Source organism: Oncorhynchus gorbuscha, linkage group LG16 (genome assembly GCF_021184085.1).
Source record: "Oncorhynchus gorbuscha isolate QuinsamMale2020 ecotype Even-year linkage group LG16, OgorEven_v1.0, whole genome shotgun sequence".
NCBI classification, from domain to species: Eukaryota; Metazoa; Chordata; class Actinopteri; order Salmoniformes; family Salmonidae; genus Oncorhynchus; species Oncorhynchus gorbuscha.
Window position 1 is genome coordinate 94,172,063 of NC_060188.1, and position 27,014 is coordinate 94,199,076.

General features: G+C 41.7%; 1 protein-coding gene across 1 annotated transcript in view; it reads right to left on the minus strand.

Moving 5' to 3' along the window:
• The window catches only part of dcc (DCC netrin 1 receptor), a 670,683-nt gene that overhangs the window by 77,896 nt on the left and 565,773 nt on the right, over positions 1-27,014 (minus strand). The window contains 2 exon segments of the mRNA XM_046305873.1: positions 5,111-5,198; positions 20,821-20,853. Coding sequence (XP_046161829.1) covers positions 5,111-5,198; positions 20,821-20,853 — 121 coding nt within the window.

Sequence of the window (27,014 nt, forward strand, 5' to 3'; positions counted from 1 at the left end):
TGGTGTGGTGTAGTATAATTATGTGGTGTAGTATAGTGGTGTGGTGTAGTATAGTGGTGTGGTGTAGTATAATTATGTGGTGTAGTATAGTGGTGTGGTGTAGTATAGTGGTGTGGTGTAGTATAATTATGTGGTGTAGTATAGTGGTGTGGTATACTATAGTGGTGTGGTGTAGTATAATTATGTGGTGTAGTATAGTGGTGTGGTGTAGGGTGGTGGTGGTGTACTATAGTGGTGTGGTGTACTATAGTGGTCCCTCTCCTCATCTCCCTCCACCTTCCTCTCTCCCTCTCCTCATCTCCCTCTACCTTCCTCCCTCCCTCTCCTCATCTCCCTCCACCTTCCTCTCTCCCTCTCCTCATCTCCCTCGACCTTCCTCCCTCCCTATCTTCATCTCCCTCCACCTTCCTCTCTCCATCTCCTCATCTCCCTCCACCTTCCTCATCTCCCTCCACCTTCCTCTCTCCCTCTCCTCATCTCCCTCCACCTTCCTCTCTCCCTCTCCTCATCTCCCTCTACCTTCCTCTCTCCCTCTCCTCATCTCCCTCCACCTTCCTCTCTCCCTCTCATCATCTCCCTCCACCCTCCTCTCTCCCTCTCCCTCTCCCTCATCTCCCTCCCTTTCCTCATCTCCCTCCCCTTCCCTTTCCTCATCTCCCTCCACCTTCCTCTCTCCCTCTCCTCATCTCCCTCCACCTTCCTCTCTCCCTCTCATCATCTCCCTCCACCCTCCTCTGTCCCTCTCCTCATCTCCCTCCACCCTCCTCTCTCCCTCTCCTCATCTCCCTCCACCTTCCTCTCTCACTCTCCTCATCTCCCTCTAGCCTTTCTCCTGCTAATAAACCTGCAGCCTGTGATTATCTGGTGCTCCTTAGTTAAGACACAGATTTCCCCACAGAGACATCTCCACAGATTGCAGTGTGTGTGTGTGTGTGTGTGTGTGTGTGTGTGTGCGTGTGTGCGTGTGCATGTGTACAGAGTCTTCGTCTGGCAAGAAATTGAAGGGAAACAGCTCCCTACTGTATAATCAGCTAATCTACAGTTCTCAGACCTGGAAACGGCTACCTACTGTAAAATCAGCTAATCTACAGTTCTCAGACCTGGAAACGGCTACCTACTGTAAAATCAGCTAATCTACAGTTCTCAGACCTGGAAACGGCTACCTACTGTAAAATCAGCTAATCTACAGTTCCCAGACCTGCTACAGACTTCCCATTAACCTATATTACCATCAGTTCCCAGACCTGCTACAGACTTCCCATTAACGTATATTACCATCTGTTCCCAGACCTGCTATAGACTTCGCATTAACCTATATTAACATCTGCTCCCAGACCTGCTATAGACTTCCCATTAACCTATATTACCATCTGTTCCCAGACCTGCTATAGACTTCGCATTAACCTATATTAACATCTGTTCCCAGACCTGCTACAGACTTCCCATTAACCTATATTACCATCTGTTCCCAGACCTGCTATAGACTTCGCATTAACCTATATTAACATCTGTTCCCAGACCTGCTACAGACTTCCCATTAACCTTTAACCAATATTACCATCTGTTCCCAGACCTGTTTTCGACTTCCCATTAACCATTAACCTATATTACCATCTGTTCCCAGACCTGCTATATCCTTCCAATATTACCATCTGTTCCCAGACCTGCCCTCGACTTCCCATTAACCTATATTACCATCTGCTCCCAGACCTGCTATAGACTTCCCATTAACCTATATTACCATCTGTTCCCAGACCTGCTACAGACTTCCCATTAACCTATATTACCATCTGTTCCCAGACCTGCTATAGACTTCGCATTAACCTATATTAACATCTGTTCCCAGACCTGCTACAGACTTCCCATTAACCTTTAACCAATATTACCATCTGTTCCCAGACCTGTTTTCGACTTCCCATTAACCATTAACCTATATTACCATCTGTTCCCAGACCTGCTATGCCATTAAACTGTAATAACAGTGTAGAATGCTGCTTTAAATTCACAAAACTGCAACATCATTGGTGGAGCTCTGGTGGGGGGGGGGGGGACCCAGATGTGAGGCGAGAGAGAGACTCAAATGAGAAGAAATTTGGCCGAATATATGCCATTACGAAGACGCATTCAGACAAAGCGACCTATGCGAGTATACACTATACGTATGGGTAGGCACGGGAATCGAACCCACTATCCTGGCGTTAGAAGTGCCTTGCTCTACCAACTGAGCTTCCGAGAACCACTCCACAACAGCCTTGTGATTGGCGAACGCCAAGGTATTATATTAAAGAATCAACAGAGACTTGTCATGGTCTCTCTCTGTAGACCTGTCATGGTCTCTCTCTGTAGACCTGTCATGGTCTCTCTCTGTAGACCTGTCATGGTCTCTCTCTCTGTAGACCTGTCATGGTCTCTCTCTATAGACCTGTCATGGTCTCTCTCTCTGTAGACCTGTCATGGTCTCTCTCAATAGACCTGTCATAGTCTCTCTCTGTAGACCTGTCATAGTCTCTCTCTATAGACCTGTCATAGTCTCTCTCTATAGACCTGTTATGGTCTCTCTCTATAGACCTGTCATGGTCTCTCTCTCTGTAGACCTGTCATGGTCTCTCTCTGTAGACTAGATCTGTCAAAGTCTCTCTCTATAGACCTGTCATAGTCTCTCTCTGTAGACCTGTCATGGTCTCTCTCTATAGACCTGTCATGGTCTCTCTCTCTGTAGACCTGTCATGGTCTCTCTCTGTAGACTAGACCTGTCATAGTCTCTCTCTATAGACCTGTCATAGTCTCTCTCTGTAGACCTGTCATGGTCTCTCTCTATAGACCTGTCATAGTCTCTCTCTATAGACCTGTCATAGTCTCTCTCTGTAGACCTGTCATGGTCTCTCTCTATAGACCTGTCATAGTCTCTCTCTATAGACCTGTCATGGTCTCTCTCTGTAGACCTGTCATGGTCTCTCTCTCTGTAGACCTGTCATGGTCTCTCTCTCTGTAGACCTGTCATAGTCTCTCTCTATAGACCTGTCATAGTCTCTCTCTGTAGACCTGTCATGGTCTCTCTCTGTAGACCTGTCATGGTCTCTCTCTCTATAGACCTGTCATGGTCTCTCTCTATAGACCTGTCATGGTCTCTCTCTCTCTCTCTGTAGACCTGTCATGGTCTCTCTCTCTCTGTAGACCTGTCATGGTCTCTCTCTGTAGACCTGTCATAGTCTCTCTCTATAGACCTGTCATAGTCTCTCTCTATAGACCTGTCATAGTCTCTCTCTGTAGACCTGTCATGGTCTCTCTCTGTAGACTAGACCTGTCATAGTCTCTCTCTATAGACCTGTCATAGTCTCTCTCTATAGACCTGTCATGGTCTCTCTCTCTGTAGACCTGTCATGGTCTCTCTCTCTGTAGACCTGTCATAGTCTCTCTCTATAGACCTGTCATAGTCTCTCTCTGTAGACCTGTCATAGTCTCTCTCTGTAGACCTGTCATGGTCTCTCTCTGTAGACCTGTCATGGTCTCTCTCTGTAGATCTGTCATGGTCTCTCTCTGTAGACCTGTCATGGTCTCTCTCTGTAGACCTGTCATGGTCTCTCTCTCTATAGACCTGTCATAGTCTCTCTCTGTAGACCTGTCATAGTCTCTCTCTAAAGACCTGTCATAGTCTCTCTCTATAGACCTGTCATAGTCTCTCTCTATAGACCTGTCATAGTCTCTCTCTGTAGACCTGTCATGGTCTCTCTCTGTAGACTAGACCTGTCATAGTCTCTCTCCATAGACCTGTCATAGTCTCTCTCTATAGACCTGTCATGGTCTCTCTCTGTAGACTAGACCTGCCATGGTCTCTCTCTGTAGACCTGTCATGGTCTCTCTCTGTAGACCTGTCATGGTCTCTCTCTATAGACCTGTCATGGTCTCTCTCTGTAGAACTGTCATGGTCTCTCTCTGTAGACCTGTCATGGTCTCTCTCTGTAGACCTGTCATGGTCTCTCTCTGTAGACCTGTCATGGTCTCTCTCTCTATAGACCTGTCATAGTCTCTCTCTGTAGACCTGTCATGGTCTCTCTCTAAAGACCTGTCATAGTCTCTCTCTATAGACCTGTCATAGTCTCTCTCTATAGACCTGTCATAGTCTCTCTCTGTAGACCTGTCATGGTCTCTCTCTCTGTAGGCTAGACCTATCATAGTCTCTCTCCATAGACCTGTCATGGTCTCTCTCTGTAGACTAGACCTGCCATGGTCTCTCTCTGTAGACCTGTCATGGTCTCTCTCTGTAGACCTGTCATGGTCTCTCTCTATAGACCTGTCATGGTCTCTCTCTCAGTAGACCTGTCATGGTCTCTCTCTCTGTAGACCTGTCATAGTCTCTCTCTATAGACCTGACATAGTCTCTCTCTGTAGACTAGACCTGTCATGGTCTCTCTCTGTAGACTAGACCTGCCATGGTCTCTCTCTGTAGACCTGTGTGTGTGTGTGTTTGTCTGCAGCTGTGTGTGTGTGTGTGTGTGTGTGTGTGTGTGTGTGTGTGTGTGTGTGTGTGTGTGTGTGTGTGTGTGTGTGTGTGTGTGTGTGTGTGTGTGTGTGTGTGTGTGTGTGTGTGTGTGTGTGTGTGTGTGAGAGAGAGAGTGTAACACAGACCTAGTCTGACTCCCTACAGACTTTTACATCTATTCCTAAGTTAACCACAGCTAACCCTGGACATGAACAGCCAGGCCTGGGTTCAAAAACTATTTCAAATCTTCAAAATGACTTTACTCTGGGATTGATTGAGCTTGCCTGTTGCAATTGATCCAATGTGATAGTCCTAAAGGTACCAACCCCGACCTAAAGCAGAACAGCGACAACATTTGAAAGATGTGAACCCCAGGTTTTGTAGAGATAACTCTGGACATGTCACATGGTCTGGTAGAGATAACTGTGGACATGTCACATGGTCTGGTAGAGATAACTGTGGACATGTCACATGGTCTGGTAGAGATAACTCTGGACATGTCACATGGTCTGGTAGAGATAACTCTGGACATGTCACATGGTAGAGATAACCCCCCCATGTCACCGCATGGTCAATAGGTAGAGCAACTTAAGACATGTCACATGCAGTCAATGCATAACTGTGGGTCACATGGGGGTGCTAGATAACTCTGGAAGACTGCATGGTCTATCAATCAGGTTGTTGTCAGAGGGCCAGTAGCTTCCGTCTCCATGGCGACCTGTAGTACAGAGAAAAGGGAGAATGGAGAAGAATGCCGTTACATTTACAGTGTTCAAACTAATCTAAGGAAGAGTTACGTAATTTTATTATTTTATGTATTTTATTATAATAATAATAATAATAATGGAGAAGACGCTTTTATCCGTTAAAGCGATTTACAGTCATGTTCAAATACATTCTAAGGGATCGAACCCACTAATTTTACAAGCGCCATGCTTACCAACTGAGCTATTAGGAACGCAGTATTTCCCAGTTCACGTTGTATCTTGAGTCTGAATGGAGATCCTGGGATCAGGCTGTACTGTTGTCAGTCTATCTATACGGTCCTAAGCGCCAACCAATCATAGGCAATTGGAAACCATGCGTTTGAGAGGAGAAGAGGAGAATTCTGTGCTTGCCTTGAATGCCCCCAGCACCAAAACACACAGGGAGGCAGCTTGCGAAAGCCATGGAGAGTGACTGAGCCTCTTAGGTGAAGAGCCTCTGGCTGCTACTCCAAACTCTCTGTCTGTCTCTATGTTTCTCTGTCTGTCTGTCTGTCTGTCTGTCTGTCTGTCTGTCTGTCTGTCTGTCTGTCTGTCTGTCTGTCTGTCTGTCTGTCTGTCTGTCTGTCTGTCTGTCTGTCTGTCTGTCTGTCTCTATGTTTCTCTGTCTGTCTGTTTGTCTGTCTGTCTGTCTGTCTGTCTGTCTGTCTGTCTGTCTGTCTGTCTGTCTGTCTGTCTGTCTGTCTGTCTGTCTGTCTGTCTGTCTGTCTGTCTGTCTGTCTGTCTGTCTCTATGTTGCTCTGTCTGTCTCTATGTTGCTCTGTCTGTCTGTCTGTCTGTCTGTCTGTCTGTCTGTCTGTCTGTCTGTCTGTCTGTCTGTCTGTCTGTCTGTCTGTCTGTCTGTCTGTCTGTCTGTCTGTCTGTCTGTCTGTCTGTCTGTCTGTCTGTCTGTCTGTCTGTCTGTCTGTCTGTCTGTCTGTCTGTCTGTCTGTCTGTCTGTCTGTCTGTCTGTCTGTCTGTCTGTCTGTCTGTCTGTCTGTCTGTCTGTCTGTCACTGACTCTGGCAGAAATTCTACAAAGAGCTCCCCAGTGACTTCCCAATATCCAATTATTATCTAGCAAAAAAAGGTATCCCCACAAATGTACTATTGTAGTGTTCTGTAGTGGACTGTAGTGGAATGTAGTGGTCTGTAGTGGTCTGTAGTGGACTGGAGTGGTCTGGAGTGGTCTGTAGTGGTCTGCAGTGGTCTGTAGTGGACTGGAGTGGTCTGTAGTGGTCTGTAGTGGTCTGTAATAGATGGTATTGTACTGTAGTGGACTGTAAAAGACTGTAATGGTCTGTAGTGGTATGTAGTGGTCTGTAGTGGTCTGTAGTGGACTGTAGTGGTCTGTAGTGGTCTGTAGTGGACTGTAAAAGACTGTAGTGGTCTGTAGTGGTCTGTAGTGGACTGTAAAATACTGTAGTGGTCTGTAGTGGTCTGTAGTGGACTGTAAAATACTGTAGTGGTCTGTAGTGGTCTGTAGTGGACTGTAGTGGTCTGTAGTGGTCTGTAGTAGACTGTAATAGACTGTAATGGTCTGTAGTGGTCTGTAATGGACTGTAGTGGTCTGTAGTGGACTGTAGTGGTCTGTAGTGGTCTGTAATGGACTGTAGTGGACTGTAAGTGGACTGTAGTAGACTGTAGTAGACTGTAGTGATCTGTAATGGACTGTAGTGGTCTGTAGTGGTCTGTAATAGACTGTAGTGGTCTGTAGTGGACTGTAGTGGTATGTAGTGGACTGCAGTGGTATGTAGTGGTCTGTAGTGGACTGTTGTAGTGTATTGAAGTGGTCTGTAGTGGACTGGAGTGGACTGTAGTGGACTGTAGTGGTCTGTAGTGGACTGCAATGGACTGTAGTGGACTGTAGTGGACTGTTGTAGTGTATTTAAGTGGTCTGTAGTGGTCTGTAGTGGACTGTAATGGACTGTAGTGGACTGTAGTGGTCTGTAGTGGTCTGTAGTAGACTGTAATAGACTGTAATGGTCTGTAGTGGTCTGTAATGGACTGTAGTAGTCTGTAGTGGACTGTAGTGGTCTGTAGTGGTCTGCAGTGGATTGTAGTGGATTGTAGTAGACTGAAGTGGTCTGTAGTGGTCTGTAATGGACTGTAGTGGTCTGTAGTGGTCTGTAATAGACTGTAGTGGTCTGTAGTGGACTGTAGTGGTCTGTAGTGGACTGTAGTGGTATGTAGTGGACTGTGGTGGTATGTAGTGGTCTGTAGTGGACTGTTGTAGTGTATTGAAGTGGTCTGTAGTGGACTGGAGTGGACTGTAGTGGTCTGTAGTGGACTGTAATGGACTGTAGTGGACTGTAGTGGTATGTAGTGGACTGTTGTAGTGTATTTAAGAGGTCTGTAGTGGTCTGTAGTGGACTGGAGTGGACTGTAGTGGTCTGTAGTGGACTGTAATGGACTATAGTGGACTGTAGTGGTATGTAGTGGACTGTTGTAGTGTATTGAAGTGGTCTGTAGTGGTCTGTAGTGGACTGTAATGGACTGTAGTGGACTGTAGTGGACTGTAGTGGTCTGTAGTGGACTGTTGTAGTGTATTGAAGTGGTATGTAGTGGTCTGTAGTGGACTGTTGTAGTGTATTTAAGAGGTCTGTAGTGGTCTGTAGTGGACTGGAGTGGACTGTAGTGGTCTGTAGTGGACTGTAGTGGTCTGTAGTGGACTGTAGTGGACTGTTGTAGTGTATTGAAGTGGTCTGTAGTGGACTGTAGTGGACTGTAGTGGTATGTAGTGGACTGTAGTGGTCTGTAGTAGACTGTAATGGACTGTAGTGGACTGTAGTGGTATGTAGTGGACTGTAGTGGTCTGTAGTGGTCTGTAGTAGACTGTAATGGACTGTAGTGGACTGTAGTGGTATGTAGTGGTCTGTAGTGGTCTGTAGTGGTCTGTAGTAGACTGTAATGGACTGTTGTGGACTGTAGTGGTATGTAGTGGACTGTAGTGGTCTGTAGTGGTCTGTAGTGGTCTGTAGTGGACCATTTTTGTGTATTGAAGTGGTCTGTAGTGGTCTGTAGTGGTCTGTAATTGTTCTGTAGTTGTTTTTAGTGGTATGTAGTGGACTGTGGTGGTCTGTAATTGGTCTGTAGTAGTCTGTAATTGGTCTGTAGTGGTCTGTAATTGTTCTGTAGTTGTTTTAGTGGTATGTAGTGGACTGTGGTGGTTTGTAGTGGTCTGTAATTGGTCTGTAGTGGTCTGTAGTGGACCATTGTAGTGTTTTGAAGTGGTGTGTAGTGGTCTGTAGTGGTCTGTAGTGGACCATTGTAGTGTATTGAAGTGGTCTGTAGTGGTCTGTAGTGGTCTGTAATTGGTCTGTAGTGATCTGTAATTGGTCTGCAGTGGTCTGTAATTGGTCTGTAGTGGTCTGTAATTGGTCTGTATTGGTCTGTAGTGGTCTGTAATTGGTCTGTAGTGGTCTGTAGTAGTCTGTAATTGGTCTGTAGTGGTCTGTAATTGGTCTGTAATTGGTCTGTAATTGGTCTGTAGTGGTCTGTAATTGGTCCGTAGTAGTCTGTAAGGTACTATTACAGTGTATTGTAGTGTATTGTAGTGCATTGTAGTGTATTGTAGTGGTCTGTAGTGGTCTGTAGTGTAGGCAGGCAGAAGAAAAATAACAGGCTTTCTTCACATGCCTGCTGGCTGTGTATATATCATAGAGACAGCGAAAGGCCGGCAGGGGCCACATTGACTCCTCCAGAGATGCTGTGCTTCAGGGACAGGTCTTACAGCTGAGTCTCCAATGCCACCCTGTTCTCTACGTAGTGCTCTATGTTTCACCAGAGGTCTGGTGGAAATAAGTGCCCTATGCAGGGAATAGGGTGCCATTTGGTAGGCTGTTTATGACTGTTGTTTGAGACCTGCGGTGTTTCATTATTTATTTATTTATTTTTGTAAATGTTATAGCAGAGGAAGACAATGAGCCGAGAGTTTCATACACCACATGGCTGGGATACAACTGAGTTTTGAACAACAATGAAATATTCAGGCTGTAATTGTGCCGCCTGTCATCAAAACAGATTTAATATCCAGCACTGAAATAAACAGATATCTTTTCCATGATGACTGATGAATGAAATTCATGATCAGTGATTTGATTGTTACAATTTTGGAAAAAAACCAATGACTCCTAATGCAAAACCGACCATTAAAAGACTAGAGGAAGAGACTTTGCCTGTACCAACTAAACTAAACTATGAGACTATGAGACAGACTGTACTTGGAACAGGGACTCAAAACACATTCTAGAACAGGGACTAGAAGACATCCTAGAACAGGGACTATAATATATTCTATAACAGGGACTACAAGACATCCTAGAACAGGGACTATAATATATTCTATAACAGGGACTAGAAGACATCCTAGAACAGGGACTAGATGACATCCTAGAACAGGGACTAGAAGACATCCTAGAACAGGGACTAGAAGACATCCTAGAACAGGGACTAGAAGAGATCCTAGAACAGGGACTAGAAGACATCCTAGAACAGGGACTAGAAGAGATCCTAGAACAGGGACTAGAAGAGATCCTAGAACAGGGACTAGAAGAGATCCTAGAACAGGGACTACAAGACATCCAAGAACAGGGACTAGAAGACATTGAAGAACAGGGAATAGACATTCCAGAACAGGGTCTAGAAGTCATTGTAGAACAGGGACTGGAAGCTATTCTAGAACAGGGACTAGAATACATTCTAGAACAGGGACTAGATGACATCCTAGAACAGGGACTAGATGACATCCTATAACAGGGACTACAAGACATCCAAGAACAGGGACTAGAAGACATTGAAGAACAGGGAATAGACATTCCAGAACAGGGTCTAGAAGTCATTGTAGAACAGGGACTGGAAGCTATTCTAGAACAGGGACTAGAATACATTCTAGAACAGGGACTAGAAGACATCCTAGAACAGGGACTAGAAGACATGCTAGAACAGGGACTAGAATAGGGACTAGAAGACATTCCAGAACAGGGACTAGAAGACATTCTAAAACAGGGACTAGACATTCCAGAACAAGGACTAGAAGATATTCTAGAAAAGGGACAAGAAGACATCCTAGAACAGGGACTAGAAGACATTGTAGAACAGGGACTGGAAGACATTCTAGAACAGGGACTAAAACACAGTCTAGAACAGGGACTAGAAGACATTCTAGAACAGGGACTATAAGATATTCTAGAACAGGGACTAGAAGACATTCTAGAACGGGGACTAGAAGACATTCTAGAACATGGACTAAAACACATTCCAGAACAGGGACTAGACATTCCAGAACAAGGACTAGGAGATATTCTAGAAAAGGGACAAGAAGACATCATAGAACAGGGACTAGAAGACATTGTAGAACAGGGACTGGAAGACATTCTAGAACAGGGACTAAAACACAGTCTAGAACAGGGACTAGAAGACATTCTAGAACAGGGACTAGAATACATCCTAGAACAGGGACTATAAGATATTCTAGAACAGGGACTAGAAGAAATTCTAGAATAGGGACTAGAAGACATTCTAGAACAGGGACTAAAACACATCCTAGAACAGGGACTAGAAGACATCCTAGAACAGGGACTAGAAGACATCCTAGAACAGGGACTAGACCAGGGACTAGAACAGGGACTAGAAGACATCCTAGAACAGGGACTATAAGATATTCTAGAACAGGGACTAGAAGAAATTCTAGAATAGGGACTAGAAGACATTCTAGAACAGGGACTAAAACACATCCTAGAACAGGGACTAGAAGACATCCTAGAACAGGGACTAGAAGACATCCTAGAACAGGGACTAGACCAGGGACTAGAACAGGGACTAGAAGACATCCTAGAACAGGGACTAGAAGATATTCTAGAACAGGGACTAGAAGACATTCTAGAACAGGGACTAGACATTCCAGAACAGGGACTAGAAAACATTCTAGAACATGGACTTGAAGACATTCTACATCAGGGTCTAGACATTCCAGAACGGGAATTAAAACAGGGACTAGAAGACATCCTAGAACAGGGACTAGACATTCCAGAACAGGGACTAAAACCAATTCTAGATCAGGGACAAGAGCACATTCTAGAACAGGGACTATAATACATTCTAGAACAGGGACTGGAATACATTTAAGAACAGGGACTAGAATATATTCTAGAACAGGGACTAGAAGACATTCTACAACAGGGACTAGACATTCCAGAACAATGACTAGAAGATATTCTAGAACAGGGACTAGAAGACATTGTAGAACAGGGACTATAAGACATTCTAGAACAGGGACTGGAAGACATTCTAGAACAGGGACTAGTGCACATTCCAGAACAGGGACTGGAAAACATTCTAGAACAGGGACTGGAAGATAGATATTCTAGAACAGGGACTAGAATGAATACATTCTGGAACAGGGACTACGACACATTCTAGAACAGGGACAAGAACACATTCTAGAACAGGGACTAGAAAGTGACTAATTATCTCTGATATATGTACGTCCTGTTGTCCCCCATCAACCCATTTCTAACATCCACTTCAGCAGAGGGTAAGTATGTTACTACAGGGAGATGTGCTATAAGCTGGGGCCAGCCACTGAGAAAAGAGGTATGATAGAGGACAGGGGAGGTGTGATAGGGGACAGAGGAGGTGTGATAGGGGACAGAGGATGTATGAAAGGAGACAGAGGAGGTATGAAAGGAGACAGAGGAGGTATGATAGGAGACAGAGGAGGTATGAAAGGAGACAGAGGAGGTATGATAGGGGACAGAGGAGGTATGATAGGGGACAGAGGAGGTGTGATAGGAGACAGAGGAGGTATGATTGGGGACAGAGGAGGTGTGATAGGGGACAGAGGAGGTATGAAAGGGGACAGAGGAGGTATGATAGGGGACAGAGGAGGTATGATAGGGGACAGAGGAGGTATGATAGGGGACAGAGGAGGTATGATAGGAGACAGAGGAGGTATGATTGGGGACAGAGGAGGTGTGATTGGGGACAGAGGAGGTGTGATAGGAGACAGAGGAGGTGTGATAGGGGACAGAGGAGGTGTGATAGGGGACAGAGGAGGTGTGATTGCGGACAGAGGGGGTGTGAGGGGACAGAGGAGGTGTGATAGGGGACAGAGGAGGTGTGATAGGGGACAGAGGAGGTGTGATAGGGGACAGAGGAGGTATAGGAGAAGGTATGATTGGGGACAGAGGAGGTGTGATAGGGGACAGAGGAGGTATGATAGGAGACAGAGGAGGTGTGATAGGAGACAGAGGAGGTATGAAAGGAGACAGAGGAGGTGTGATAGGGGACAGAGGAGGTATGATAGGAGACAGAGGAGGTGTGATAGGGGACAGAGGAGGTGTGATAGGGGACAGAGGAGGTATGAAAGGAGACAGAGGAAGGGAGGGGAGAGAAATGTCCTCAACCATCAATCTCTGGTCCTAGATTCCACCAATGCCTCCCCTAGATCAGTTTCACAAGATTTATACCTCCTGTGTGTAAGTGTGTGTACGTACACACGTGTGTGTGTGTGTGTGTGTGTGTGTGTGTGTGTGTGTGTGTGTGTGTGTGTGTGTGCGTGCGTGCGTGCGTGCGTGCGTGCGTGCGTGCGTGTGTGTGTGCGTGCGTCTGAGTGTGTAAGCGCCAACACACACAAGGGCTTTCACTCTCTTTAAGGAACACATTTAGCCCCTGAGTTCTGGCCCACATAATGTCCACTCCTAACATCTGACATCCATATCTCTCTGTATTTTCCTTCGTGTTGGGGACTTCAGAACGTCTTCAGTTTTTCATATGCGTCTGTGTGTGTGTTGGGTACTTCACAATGTTAAATGCTGTCGTTTGTCAAGGGTAAATTGAGGTGCCTGGACTACAGTGCATTGAGTGTATTAACTATGTCAAGGCCTCTCTGCACACACCACTGAATTCCACTGGGGCTCCCCGAGTGGCGCAGTGGTCTATCTCAGTGCTAGAAGAGTCACTACAGACCCTGGTTTGATTCTCGTCTGTATCCCAACAGGCCGTGATTGGGAGTCCCATAGGACGGCACACAATTGGCCCAGCGTCGGGGGGGTATTTTCCCCAAGACACTGTGTAGAGAGACCGTTGGTTATTAACGACAGTGTTTTCCCCAAGACACCGCGTAGAGAGACCGTTGGTTATTAACGACAGTGTTTTCCCCAAGACACCGCGTAGAGAGACCGTTGCCTATTAACAACAGTGTTTTCCCCAAGACACCGCGTAGAGAGACCGTTGGCTATTAACGACAGTGTTTTCCCCAAGACACCGCGTAGAGAGACCGTTGGCTATTAACGATAGTGTTTTCCCCAAGACACTGTGTAGAGAGACCGTTGGCTATTAACGACAGTGTTTTCCACAAGACACCGCGTAGAGAGACCGTTGGCTAAGTGTGTCCATACTGAGAGGATCGACAGGAAGCAGTGCTGCTCTGGGATCAGCTTTCTCTATTTCACCTTCTGACCTTAACATTAGAGTTATGTTTAATTCTGATAATGGATCAGCTTCTTGGGAGACTAACAACTATGGCTATATATGGCTCCTGGTTATAAATATATATATATATATATATATGTATTGATATATGTATTGATATATATATATATTGATATATGTATATATATATGTATTGATATATATATATATGTATTGATATATGTATTGTATTGATATATGTATTGATATATGTATTGATATATATATATATGTATTGATATATGTATTGATATATATATGTATTGATATATGTATTGATATATATATATATATGTATTGATATATGTATTGATATATGTATTGATATATGTATTGATATATATATATATATGTATTGATATATGTATTGATATATGTATTATATATGTATTGATATATGTATTGATATATGTATTGATATATATATATATATATATATGTATTGATATATGTATTGATATATGTATTGATATATGTATTGATATATGTATTGATATGTATATATGTATTGACATATGTATTGATATGTATATATGTATTGATATATGTATTGATATATGTATTGATATATATATGTATTGATATATGTATTGATATATGTATTGATATATGTATTGATATATATATTGATATATATGATATATATGTATTGATATATGTATTGATATATGTATTGATATATGTATTGATATATGTATTGATATATATATATATATATATGTATTGATATATGTATATATGTATTGATATATGTATTGATATATGTATTGTATATATGTATTGATATATGTATTGATATATGTATTGATATATGTATTGATATACATATATATATATATTGATATATGTATTGATATATGTATTGATATATGTATTGACATATGTATTGATATGTATATATGTATTGATATATGTATTGATATATGTATTGATATGTATATATGTATTGATATATATTGATATATGTATTATATATATTGATATATGTATTGATATATGTATTGATATATATATGTATTGATATATGTATTGATATATATATTGATATATATATTATATATGTATTGATATATGTATTGATATATGTATTGATATATGTATTGATATATATATATATATTGATATATGTATTGATATATGTATTGATATATGTATTGATATATGTATTGATATATATATATATTGATATATGTATATTGATATATGTATTGATATATGTATTGATATATGTATTGATATATATATATATGTATTGATATATGTATTGATATATGTATTGATATATGTATTGATATATATATATATATATATATATATATTGATATATATATATATATATATTGATATATGTATTGATATATGTATTGATATATGTATATATATATATATATATATTGATATATGTATTGATATATGTATTGATATATGTATTGATATATATATGCATTGATATATGTATTGATATATGTATTGATATATGTATTGATATATGTATTGATATATGTATTGACATATGTATATGTATTGATATATATGTATAGTGGAATCTCAATTCAATGGCTCAGACACAAGAGGCATGTGGCAGGGTCTACAGTCAATCACGGACTACAAGATGAAATCCAGCCCAGTCACGGACCAGGATGTCTTGCTCCCAGGCAGACTAAATAACTTTTTTGCCCGCTTTGAGGACAATACAGTGCCACTGACACGGCCTGCAACGGAAACATGCGGTCTCTCCTTCACTGCAGCCGAGGTGAGTAAGACATTTAAACGTGTTAACCCTCGCAAGGCTGCAGGCCCAGACGGCATCCCCAGCCGCGCCCTCAGAGCATGCGCAGACCAGCTGGCCGGTGTGTTTACGGAAATATTCAATCAATCCCTATACCAGTCTGCTGTTCCCACATGCTTCAAGAGGGCCACCATTGTTCCTGTTCCCAAGAAAGCTAAGGTAACTGAGCTAAACGACTACCGCCCGTAGCACTCACTTCCGTCATCATGAAGTGCTTTGAGAGACTAGTCAAGGACCATATCACCTCCACCCTACCTGACACCCTAGACCCACTCCAATTTGCTTACCGCCCAAATAGGTCCACAGACGATGCAATCTCAACCACACTGCACACTGCCCTAACCCACCTGGACAAGAGGAATACCTATGTGAGAATGCTGTTCATCGACTACAGCTCGGCATTCAACACCATAGTACCCTCCAAGCTCGTCATCAAGCTCGAGACCCTGGGTCTCGACCCCGCCCTGTGCAACTGGGTACTGGACTCCCTGACGGGCCGCCCCCAGGTGGTGAGGGTAGGCAACAACATCTCCTCCCCGCTGATCCTCAACACGGGGGCCCCACAAGGGTGCGTTCTGAGCCCTCTCCTGTACTCCCTGTTCACCCACGACTGCGTGGCCACGCACGCCTCCAACTCAATCATCAAGTTTGCGGACGACACAACAGTGTTAGGCTTGATTACCAACAACGACGAGACGGCCTACAGGGAGGAGGTGAGGGCCCTCGGAGTGTGGTGTCAGGAAAATAACCTCACACTCAACGTCAACAAAACTAAGGAGATGATTGTGGACTTCAGGAAACAGCAGAGGGAACACCCCCCTATCCACATCGATGGAACAGTAGTGGAGAGGGTAGCTAGTTTTAAGTTCCTCGGCATACACATCACAGACAAACTGAATTGGTCCACTCACACTGACAGCGTCGTGAAGAAGGCGCAGCAGCGCCTATTCAACCTCAGGAGGCTGAAGAAGTTCGGCTTGTCACCAAAAGCACTCACAAACTTCTACAGATGCACAATCGAGAGCATCCTGGCGGGCTGTATCACCGCCTGGTACGGCAACTGCTCCGCCCTCAACCGTAAGGCTCTCCAGAGGGTAGTGAGGACTGCACAACGCATCACCGGGGGCAAACTACCTGCCCTCCAGGACACCTACACCACCCGTTGTTACAGGAAGGCCATAAAGATCATCAAGGACATCAACCACCCGAACCACTGCCTGTTCACCCCGCTATCATCCAGAAGGCGAGGTCAGTACAGGTGCATCAAAGCTGGGACCGAGAGACTGAAAAACAGCTTCTATCTCAAGGCCATCAGACTGTTAAACAGCCACCACTAACACTGAGTGGCTGCTGCCAACACACTGTCATTGACACTGACCCAACTCCAGCCATTTTAATAATGGGAATTGATGGGAAATTATGTAAATATATCACTAGCCACTTTAAACAATGCTACCTTATATAATGTTACTTACCCTACATTATTAATCTCATATGCATATGTATATACTGTACTCGATACCATCTACTGTATGCTGCTCTGTACCATCACTCATTCATATATCCTTATGTACATGTTCCTTATCCCCTTACACTGTGTATAAGACAGTAGTTTTGGAATTGTTAGTTAGATTACTTGTTGGTTATCACTGCATTGTCGGAACTAGAAGCACAAGCATTTCGCTACACTCGCATTAACATCTGCTAACCATGTGTATGTGACAAATAAAATTTGATTTGATTTGATTTGATTTGATATGTATATATGCATTGATATATGCATTGATATATGTATTGATATATGTATTGATATATGTATTTATATATATATATATATATATATGTGTGTATTGATATATGTATTGATATATGTATTGATATATGTATTGATATATGTATTGATATATGTATTGATATATATATATATGTATTGATATATGTATTGATATATGTATTGATATATATATATATATATGTATTGATATATGTATTGATATATGTATTGATATATGTATTGACATATGTATTGATATATGTATTGATATATGTATTGATATATGTATTGATATATGTATTGATATATGTATTGATATATGTATTGATATATATATATATATGTATGTATTGATATATATATGTATTGATATATGTATTGATATATGTATTGATATATGTATTGATATATATATTGATATATGTATTGATATATGTATTGATATATGTATTGATATATGTATTGATATATGTATTGATATATGTATTTATATATATATATATATTGATATATATATATATATATTGATATATGTATTGATATATGTATTGATATATGTATTGATATATATATATGTATTGATATATGTATTGATATATGTATTGATATATATATATATATATATATATATATATATATATATGTATTGATATATGTATTGATATGTATATATATATTGATATATGTATTGATATATGTATTGATATATGTATTGATATATTTATTATATATATATATATATATGTATTGATATATGTATTGATATATATATATATATGTATTGATATATGTATATATATATGTATTGATATATATATATATATGTGTGTATTGATATATGTATTGATATATGTATTGATATATGTATTGACATATGTATTGATATGTATATATGTATTGATATATGTATTGATATATGTATTGATATATTTATTGATATATTTATTGATATATATATATGTATGTATTGATATATGTATATATATATGTATTCTATTGATATATATATATATATATGTATTGATATATATATATATGTATTGATATACGTATTGATATATATATATATATATATATATATATATATATATATATATATGTATTGCTATATGTGTGCTATATTGATATATGTATTGATATATGTATTGATATATGTATTGATATATGTATTGATATATGTATTGATATATGTATTTATATATGTATTGATATACGTATTGATATATATATATATATATATATATATATATATATATATATATATATATATGTATTGCTATATGTATTGCTATATGTATTGCTATATGTATTGCTATATGTGTTGATATATGTATTGATATAATTATTGATATATGTATTGACATATGTATTGATATATGTATATATGTATTGATATATGTATTGATATATGTATTGATATATGTATTGATATATGTATTGATATATGTATTGATATATATATGTATTGATATATGTATTGATATATGTATTGATATATGTATTGATATATGTATTGATATATGTATTGATATATGTATTGATATATGTATTGATATATGTATTGATATATGTATTGATATATATATTGATATATGTATTGATATATGTATTGAGGCAACTTAGCCTATAAGTCTGTACTAAATCACAGGTGTTGGCACATCATTTCGGATTGTGCCCATGTTGCAGGCTACACATTATTAAAAGGTGTCCTTCCTATTGACGAAATAACTAAATGAATAAACATGAGAGTGATTTAAATATGATAACCATGGTGATGTAATGATGGTTCTAACCAAGGTTCTAGTGCTGCCCTCAGCCTCTCCGTTCCAAATCCCTCGCTAGCCTGTATCGTTCTTTGCTTTAGACCAGAGCCATAGGACTCTGTATAGAGAACAGGGTGTGTCATTGAATGAGACTTAAGCGTTTGCATTTTACACATGGCTTTACTGATGCACCTCCATCTGTAAAAACAGATGGCTTATGTAATTAAATATTTCAGAATTAGATGTCCCTAAATAAACGTACACTTCAATGTGACCACTTCATATGGTGACTACAACTCAATCTCTCCTTTCTTTTTTTTCTCTCTCTCAAAATACAACGTTTTGCACAAAATGTCAATTAAAAGCTGTGTATGAGCCCTTTGTGTGTGTGCGTGTGTGTGCACGTGCGTGTGTGAGAGAGCCCGTTGTGTGTGTGTGTGTGTGTGTGTGTGTGTGTGTGTGTGTGTGTGTGTGTGTGTGTGTGTGTGTGTGTGTGTGTGTGTGTGCGTGCGTGCGTGCGTGCGTGCGTGCGTGCGTGCGTGCGTGCGTGTGTGTGTGTGTGTGAGAGAGAGATAGAGAGAGCAAGCGAGGACCCCTCTCCTCCTCTTAATTAAACCAGCTCTAAAGAGGAACTCTCATTAGTGTCATAGCAACAAGAAGACAAGACAGAGTCTCCGTCCCCTATTCCCAATGTAGGTTTCTGGTCAAACGTAGTGCACTACAAATGGAGTAGGGCTCAAACATGGAAGCACCCACTCAATTCAACGCCTAACATCATTCAACACCATTATCATTCAATATAGCAAAAGGTGCCCCCTCCCTCTCCCTCTCTCGCCTTTCCCTTCACCCCCCCCACCCGCCTCCGCCCCTCCCTCGCTTTTCTTTTTCGCTGCTGAGACAATTTACCACTCAGAGGGTTTAATTTAGTAACCTATTTCCAATTGCGATTTTCTAAAGGGGAATTATCAGCGCTGAAAGATGTCAGTCACGAAAGACGCCACAACGTCTGTTTCATGTTTTAAATGTATTTGACAGGAAGACACAAGAGACAGAGACAGATTTGAATTATTTTCCCTTTCAATGGTGCTTTAATGCTTTATTAAAAACAGGACTATAATTGGCCTTCGTTTCCCTGGTCCCTGAAGATAGCTAGGCATTAGTACCCTTCACCTGCTGGAAGTTATGTTGGCGGGACTGTAGTAAGGATAAACCCTTTAACTCTTTACGTAATCTAAACTGGCAAATTGACACCCTATTTCCTATTTAGTGCACTACTTTCGACGAGAGCCCTGGTCAACAAAAAGAAAGTAGTCCACTTAAATAGGGAATAGAGTGCCATTTTGGACTCTATCTTTTTCTGTCTCCAAAGGAATGCAGTGCAATTACTATGATGAATGGTACAACTGGTGGACACACAGTCATCCCTCTACAGAAACACGTGTGTGTGTGTGTGTGTGTGTGTGTGTGTGTGTGTGTGTGTGTGTGTGTGTGTGTGTGTGTGTGTGTGTGTGTGTGTGTGTGTGTGTGTGTGTGTGTGTGTGTGTGTGTGTGTGTGTGTGTGTGTGTGTGTGTGTGTGTGTGTGTTTCTGTGTGTGTCTGTGTGATTGTGTCTCTGTGTGATTGTGTCTCTGTGTGATTGTGATTGTGTGTGTGTGTGTGTGTGTGTGTGTGTGTGTGTGTGTGTGTGTGTGTGTGTGTGTGTGTGTGTGTGTGTGTGTGTGTGTGTGTGTGTGTGTGTGTGTGTGTGTGTGTGTGTGTGTGTGTGTGTGTGTGTGTGTTATATGTTATGTGTCTGCTTACCTTGATCGTTAGCCATCTTGTCTGGGTGTTCCACTGAAAGAGATAAAATATAACATTTTAGTGGTATGGATTGATTGTCTGGGGGGGCGGAGAGTTATCCTCAGCTCTGGCATCTTCCCCAATATTTGGAACCAAGGACTGATCACCCCAATCGACAAAAGTGGAGACAAATTTGATCCCAATAACTCCCGGGGAATAGGAGTCCTCTGCATTATCATTTGCATCAGACTCGTACATTTCCTCAGCGAAAACAATGTGCTGAGCAAATGTCGAATTGGATTTTTACCAAATTGCCGTATGACAGACCATGTATTCACCCTGCACACCTTAATTAATTTTCACCCTATCTGACAAACAAATCAAAACAAAGGCAAAGTATTCTCATGATTTGTTGATTTCAAAAAAGCTTTCGACTCAATTTGGCATGAGGGTCTGCTATACAAATCGAGGAAAGTGGTATTGGGGGTAAAACAAACGACATTATAAAATCCATGTACACAAACAATAAGTGTGCGTTTAAAATGGACAAAAACATTTCTTCCCACAGGGCCGTGGGGTTAGACAGGGATGCAGCTTAAGCCCCACCCTCTTCAACATATATATCAACGAATTGGCGAGGGCACTAGAAAAGTCTGCAGCACCCGGCCTCACCCTACTAGAATCTGAAGTCAAATGTCTGCTGTTTAATGATGATCTGGTGCTTCTGTCACCAACCATGGAGGGCCTTCAGCAGCACCTAGATCTTCTGCACAGATTATGACAGACCTGGGCCCTGACAGTAAATCTCAGTAAGACAGAAAATAATGGTGTTCCAAAAAAGGTCCAGTCACCAAGACCACGAATACAAATTCCATCTAGACACCGTTGCCCTAGAGCACACAAAATACTAAATATACCTCTTCCTAAACATCAGCGCCACAGGTAACTTTCACAAGCTGTGAACGATCTGAGAGACAAGGCAAGAAGGGCATTCTATGCCATCAAAAGGAACATCAAATTCAACATACCAATTAGGATCTGGCTAGAAATACTTGAATCAGGTCTGGGGTCCGCTCACCAACCAAGAATTCACAAAATAGGACAAACACCAAATTGAGACTATTCTCTGTCTACAAAGTAAAACACCAAATAATACATGCAGAGCAGAATTAGGCCGATACCCGCTAATTATCAAAATCCAGAAAATAGCTGTTATATTTTAGAACTATCTAAAATGAAGTGATTCTCAAACCTTCCATAACAAAGCCTTCACCTACAGAGAGATGAACCTGGAGAAGAGTCCCCTAAGCAAGCTGGTCCTGGGGCTCTGTTCACAAACACACCCTACAGAGAGATGAACCTGGAGAAGAGTCCCCAAAGCAAGCTGGTCCTGGGGCTCTTTTCAGAAACACACCCTACAGAGAGATGAACCTGGAGAAGAGTCCCCAAAGCAAGCTGGTCCTGGGGCTCTGTTCAGAAACACACCCTACAGAGAGATGAACCTGGAGAAGAGTCCCCAAAGCAAGCTGGTCCTGGGGCTCTGTTCAGAAACACACCCTACAGAGAGATGAACCTGGAGAAGAGTCCCCAAAGCAAGCTGGTCCTGGGGCTCTGTTCAGAAACACACCCTACAGAGAGATGAACCTGGAGAAGAGTCCCCAAAGCAAGCTGGTCCTGGGGCTCTGTTCAGAAACACACCCTACAGAGAGATGAACCTGGAGAAGAGTCCCCAAAGCAAGCTGGTCCTGGGGCTCTGTTCAGAAACACACCCTACAGAGAGATGAACCTGGAGAAGAGTCCCCTAAGCAAGCTGGTCCTGGGGCTCTGTTCAGAAACACACCCTACAGAGAGATGAACCTGGAGAAGAGTCCCCAAAGCAAGCTGGAGAAGAACACACACCATTGTAAACACAACCCATATTTATGTTTATTTCTTTTCCCTGTTGTACTTTACATCATTACAACACTGTATATAGACATATGCATTTGCAATATGACATTTGAAATGTATTTTTTATTTTGGAACTTTTGTTTGTATAATGTTTATTGTTCATTTTTTTGATGGTTTATTTCACTTTGTTGATTGAGTATTTTCACTTGCTTTGACAATGTAAACATATGTTTCCCATGCCAATAAAACTCCTTAAATTGAAAATGAATTGAGAGACAGCGAGAGAGAGAAAGAGAGGGAGAAGAGAGAAAAACCGAGTGAGAGAGGAATGGGCTATCGACCAGCTGTATCTGAGTGATGCTCTGAACTGATCTCCAGACAGCTGTATCTGAGTGATGCTCTGAGTGATGCTCTGAGTGATGCTCTGAGTGATGCTCTGAACTGACCTCCAGACAGCTGTATCTGAGTGATGCTCTGAACTGATCTCCAGACAGCTGTATCTGAGTGATGCTCTGAACTGATCTCCAGACAGCTGTATCTGAGTGATGCTCTGAACTGATCTCCAGACAGCTGTATCTGAGTGATGCTCTGAACTGATCTCCAGACAGCTGTATCTGAGTGATGCTCTGAACTGACCTCCAGACAGCTGTATCTGAGTGATGCTCTGAACTGATCTCCAGACAGCTGTATCTGAGTGATGCTCTGAACTGATCTCCAGACAGCTGTATCTGAGTGATGCTCTGAACTGATCTCCAGACAGCTGTATCTGAGTGATGCTCTGAGTGATGCTCTGAGTGATGCTCTGAACTGAACCTCAGACAGCTGTATCTGAGTGATGCTCTGAGTGATGCTCTGAACTGACCTCCAGACAGCTGTATCTGAGTGATGCTCTGAACTGATCTCCAGACAGCTGTATCTGAGTGATGCTCTGAACTGATCTCCAGACAGCTGTATCTGAGTGATGCTCTGAACTGACCTCCAGACAGCTGTATCTGAGTGATGCTCTGAACTGATCTCACGACAGCTGTATCTGAGTGATGCTCTGAACTGATCTCACGACAGCTGTATCTGAGCGATGCTCTGAACTGATCTCACGACAGCTGTATCTGAGTGATGCTCTGAACTGATCTCCAGACAGCTGTATCTGAGTGATGCTCTGAACTGACCTCCAGACAGCTGTATCTGAGTGATGCTCTGAACTGATCTCCAGACAGCTGTATCTGAGTGATGCTCTGAACTGATCTCCAGACAGCTGTATCTGAGTGATGCTCTGAACTGATCTCCAGACAGCTGTATCTGAGTGATGCTCTGAACTGATCTCCAGGGAGCTACAACAGGTAAGTATTAGTATCCTCACCCTGAGCAATGTTTGCTTCTGTCCACATTCACAATGCATCCCAATTCCCTATTTAGTACACTACTTTTGATCAGGGACCATAGTAGTGCACTATGTAGGGGATAGGGTGTCTTTTGTGACATACACATGATACATGTCCCCTCTCAGAGCCCTGGTCAAAACTAGTACACTATATAGGGGATAGGGTAGTGGACTAGATAGGGAATAGGGTAATGGACTATGTAGGGAATAGGGTAGTGGACTATGTAGGGAATATGGTAGTGGACTATGTAGGGAATAGGGTAGTGGAATGAATAGGGTAGTGGACTATGTAGGGAATAGGGTAGTGCACTATGTAGGGAATAGTGTAGTGCACTATGTAGGGAATAGGGTAGTGGAATGAATAGGGTAGTGGACTATGTAGGGAATAGGGTAGTGCACTATGTAGGGAATAGGGTAGTGGAATGAATAGGGTAGTGGACTATGTAGGGAATAGGGTAGTGCACTATGCAGGGAATAGGGTAGTGGACTATGTAGGGAATAGTGTAGTGGACTATGTAGGGAATAGGGTAGTGGACTATGTAGGGAATAGTGTAGTGCACTATGTAGGGAATAGTGTAGTGGACTATTTAGGGAATAGGGTAGTGGACTATGTAGGGAATAGGGTAGTGCACTATGTAGGGAATAGTGTAGTGCACTATGTAGGGAATAGGGTAGTGGAATGAATAGGGTAGTGGACTATGTAGGGAATAGGGTAGTGCACTATGTAGGGAATAGGGTAGTGGAATGAATAGGGTAGTGGACTATGTAGGGAATAGGGTAGTGCACTATGCAGGGAATAGGGTAGTGGACTATGTAGGGAATAGTGTAGTGGACTATGTAGGGAATAGGGTAGTGGACTATGTAGGGAATAGTGTAGTGCACTATGTAGGGAATAGTGTAGTGGACTATTTAGGGAATAGGGTAGTGGACTATGTAGGGAATAGGGTAGTGGACTATGTAGGGAATAGTGTATTGCACTATGTAGGGAATAGTGTAGTGGACTATTTAGGGAATAGGGTAGTGGACTATGTAGGGAATAGTGTAGTGCACTATGTAGGGAATAGGGTAGTGGAATATGTAGGGAATAGTGTAGTGCACTATGTAGGGAATAGTGTAGTGCACTATGTAGGGAATAGGGTAGTGGACTATGTAGGGAATAGTGTAGTGCACTATGTAGGGAATAGTGTAGTGCACTATGTAGGGAATAGGGTAGTGGACTATGTAGGGAATAGTGTAGTGCACTATGTAGGGAATAGGGTAGTGGACTATGTAGGGAATAGGGTAGTGGACTATGTAGGGAATAGTGTAGTGCACTATGTAGGGAATAGTGTAGTGCACTATGTAGGGAATAGGGTAGTGGGCTATGTAGGGAATAGGGTAGTGGACTATGTAGGGAATAGTGTAGTGCACTATGTAGGGAATAGTGTAGTGGACTATGTAGGGAATAGAGTAGTGGACTATGTAGGGAATAGGGTAGTGGACTACTCTCTGCTTCTAGCGTTTTAATATTTTAATATCTAAAAAGCTAATATATATTATTTAATATATAAATATCCCACAACAATATTCAATTTGATCGAAGCTCAAAAAAAAACTGTAGCTTGAAGAAACAAATCTGATATTTAATTTTCCATTTCTTCGCTCCTTCTTCAATAGGATCCAAAAGGAAGATGTTCTTCCCACAGCTCAACGACAGTAATGTTTCATATTCAAACTTCGTGACAGACGTTCTCTCTATCCTTTAATAGGTCAGGACGTGGAGAAGGTGGAACGTTTTTTTAAATTCCTCGGCGTACACGTCACGGACAAACTGAAATGGTCACACAGACAACCTCGGGAGGATGAAGAAATTCAGCTTGTCACCAAAAAAACACACAAAAAAAACTTCTACAGATGCACAATCGAGAGCATCCTGTCGGGCTGTATCACCGCCTGGTACGGCAACTGCTCCGCCCACAACCGTAAGGCTCTCCAGAGGGTAGTGAGGTCTGCACAACGCATCACCGGGGGCAAACTACCTGCCCTCCAGGACACCTACACCACCCGATGTTACAGGAAGGCCATAAAGATCATCAAGGACAACAACCACCCAATGTCACCCGATGTCACAGGAAGGCCATAAAGATCATCAAGGACATCAACCACCCGAACCACTGCCTGTTCACCCCGCTATCATCCAGAAGGCGAGGTCAGTACAGGTGCATCAAAGCAGGGACCGAGAGACTGAAAAACAGCTTCTATCTCAAGGCCATCAGACTGTTAAACAGCCATCACTAACATTGAGTGGCTGCTGCCAACACACTGACTCAACTCCAGCCACTTTAATAATGGAAAAATGTATGTAAAAAATATATCACTAGTCACTTTAAACAATGCCACTTTATATAATGTTTACATACCCTAATTTACTCATCTCATATGTATATACTGCACTCTATACCATCTACTGCATCTTGCCTATGCCGTTCGGCCATCACTCATTCATATATTTTTTATGTACATATTCTAATTCATTCCTTTACACTTGTGTGTAGTAGTAGTTGTTGTGAAATTGTTAGGTTATATTTACTTGTTAGATATTACTGCACGGTCAGAACTAGAAGCACAAGCATTTCGCTACTGTCGGATTAACATCTGCTAACCATGTGTATGTGATCAATAATAATTTATAATAATAATAATAATAATTTGATTTGATTTGGAAGATGATTACAGAAAATCCTGAAAGATTAGTGAATAATGTAGAAGTGTTTAGATACATATTCTATTACTTTATAAAATAAAAAAATGACTCCAAAATTATACAATCAATTATTTACTATTCATTTCTATTGGGCACAAAATAATCTGAAACACAACCAAAACAAACAGCAAATTAATCCAACAAGTTTGTAGAGTCACAGGCTTAATGTAGTCATTGAGTGGTAGGAATATGGGACCAAATACT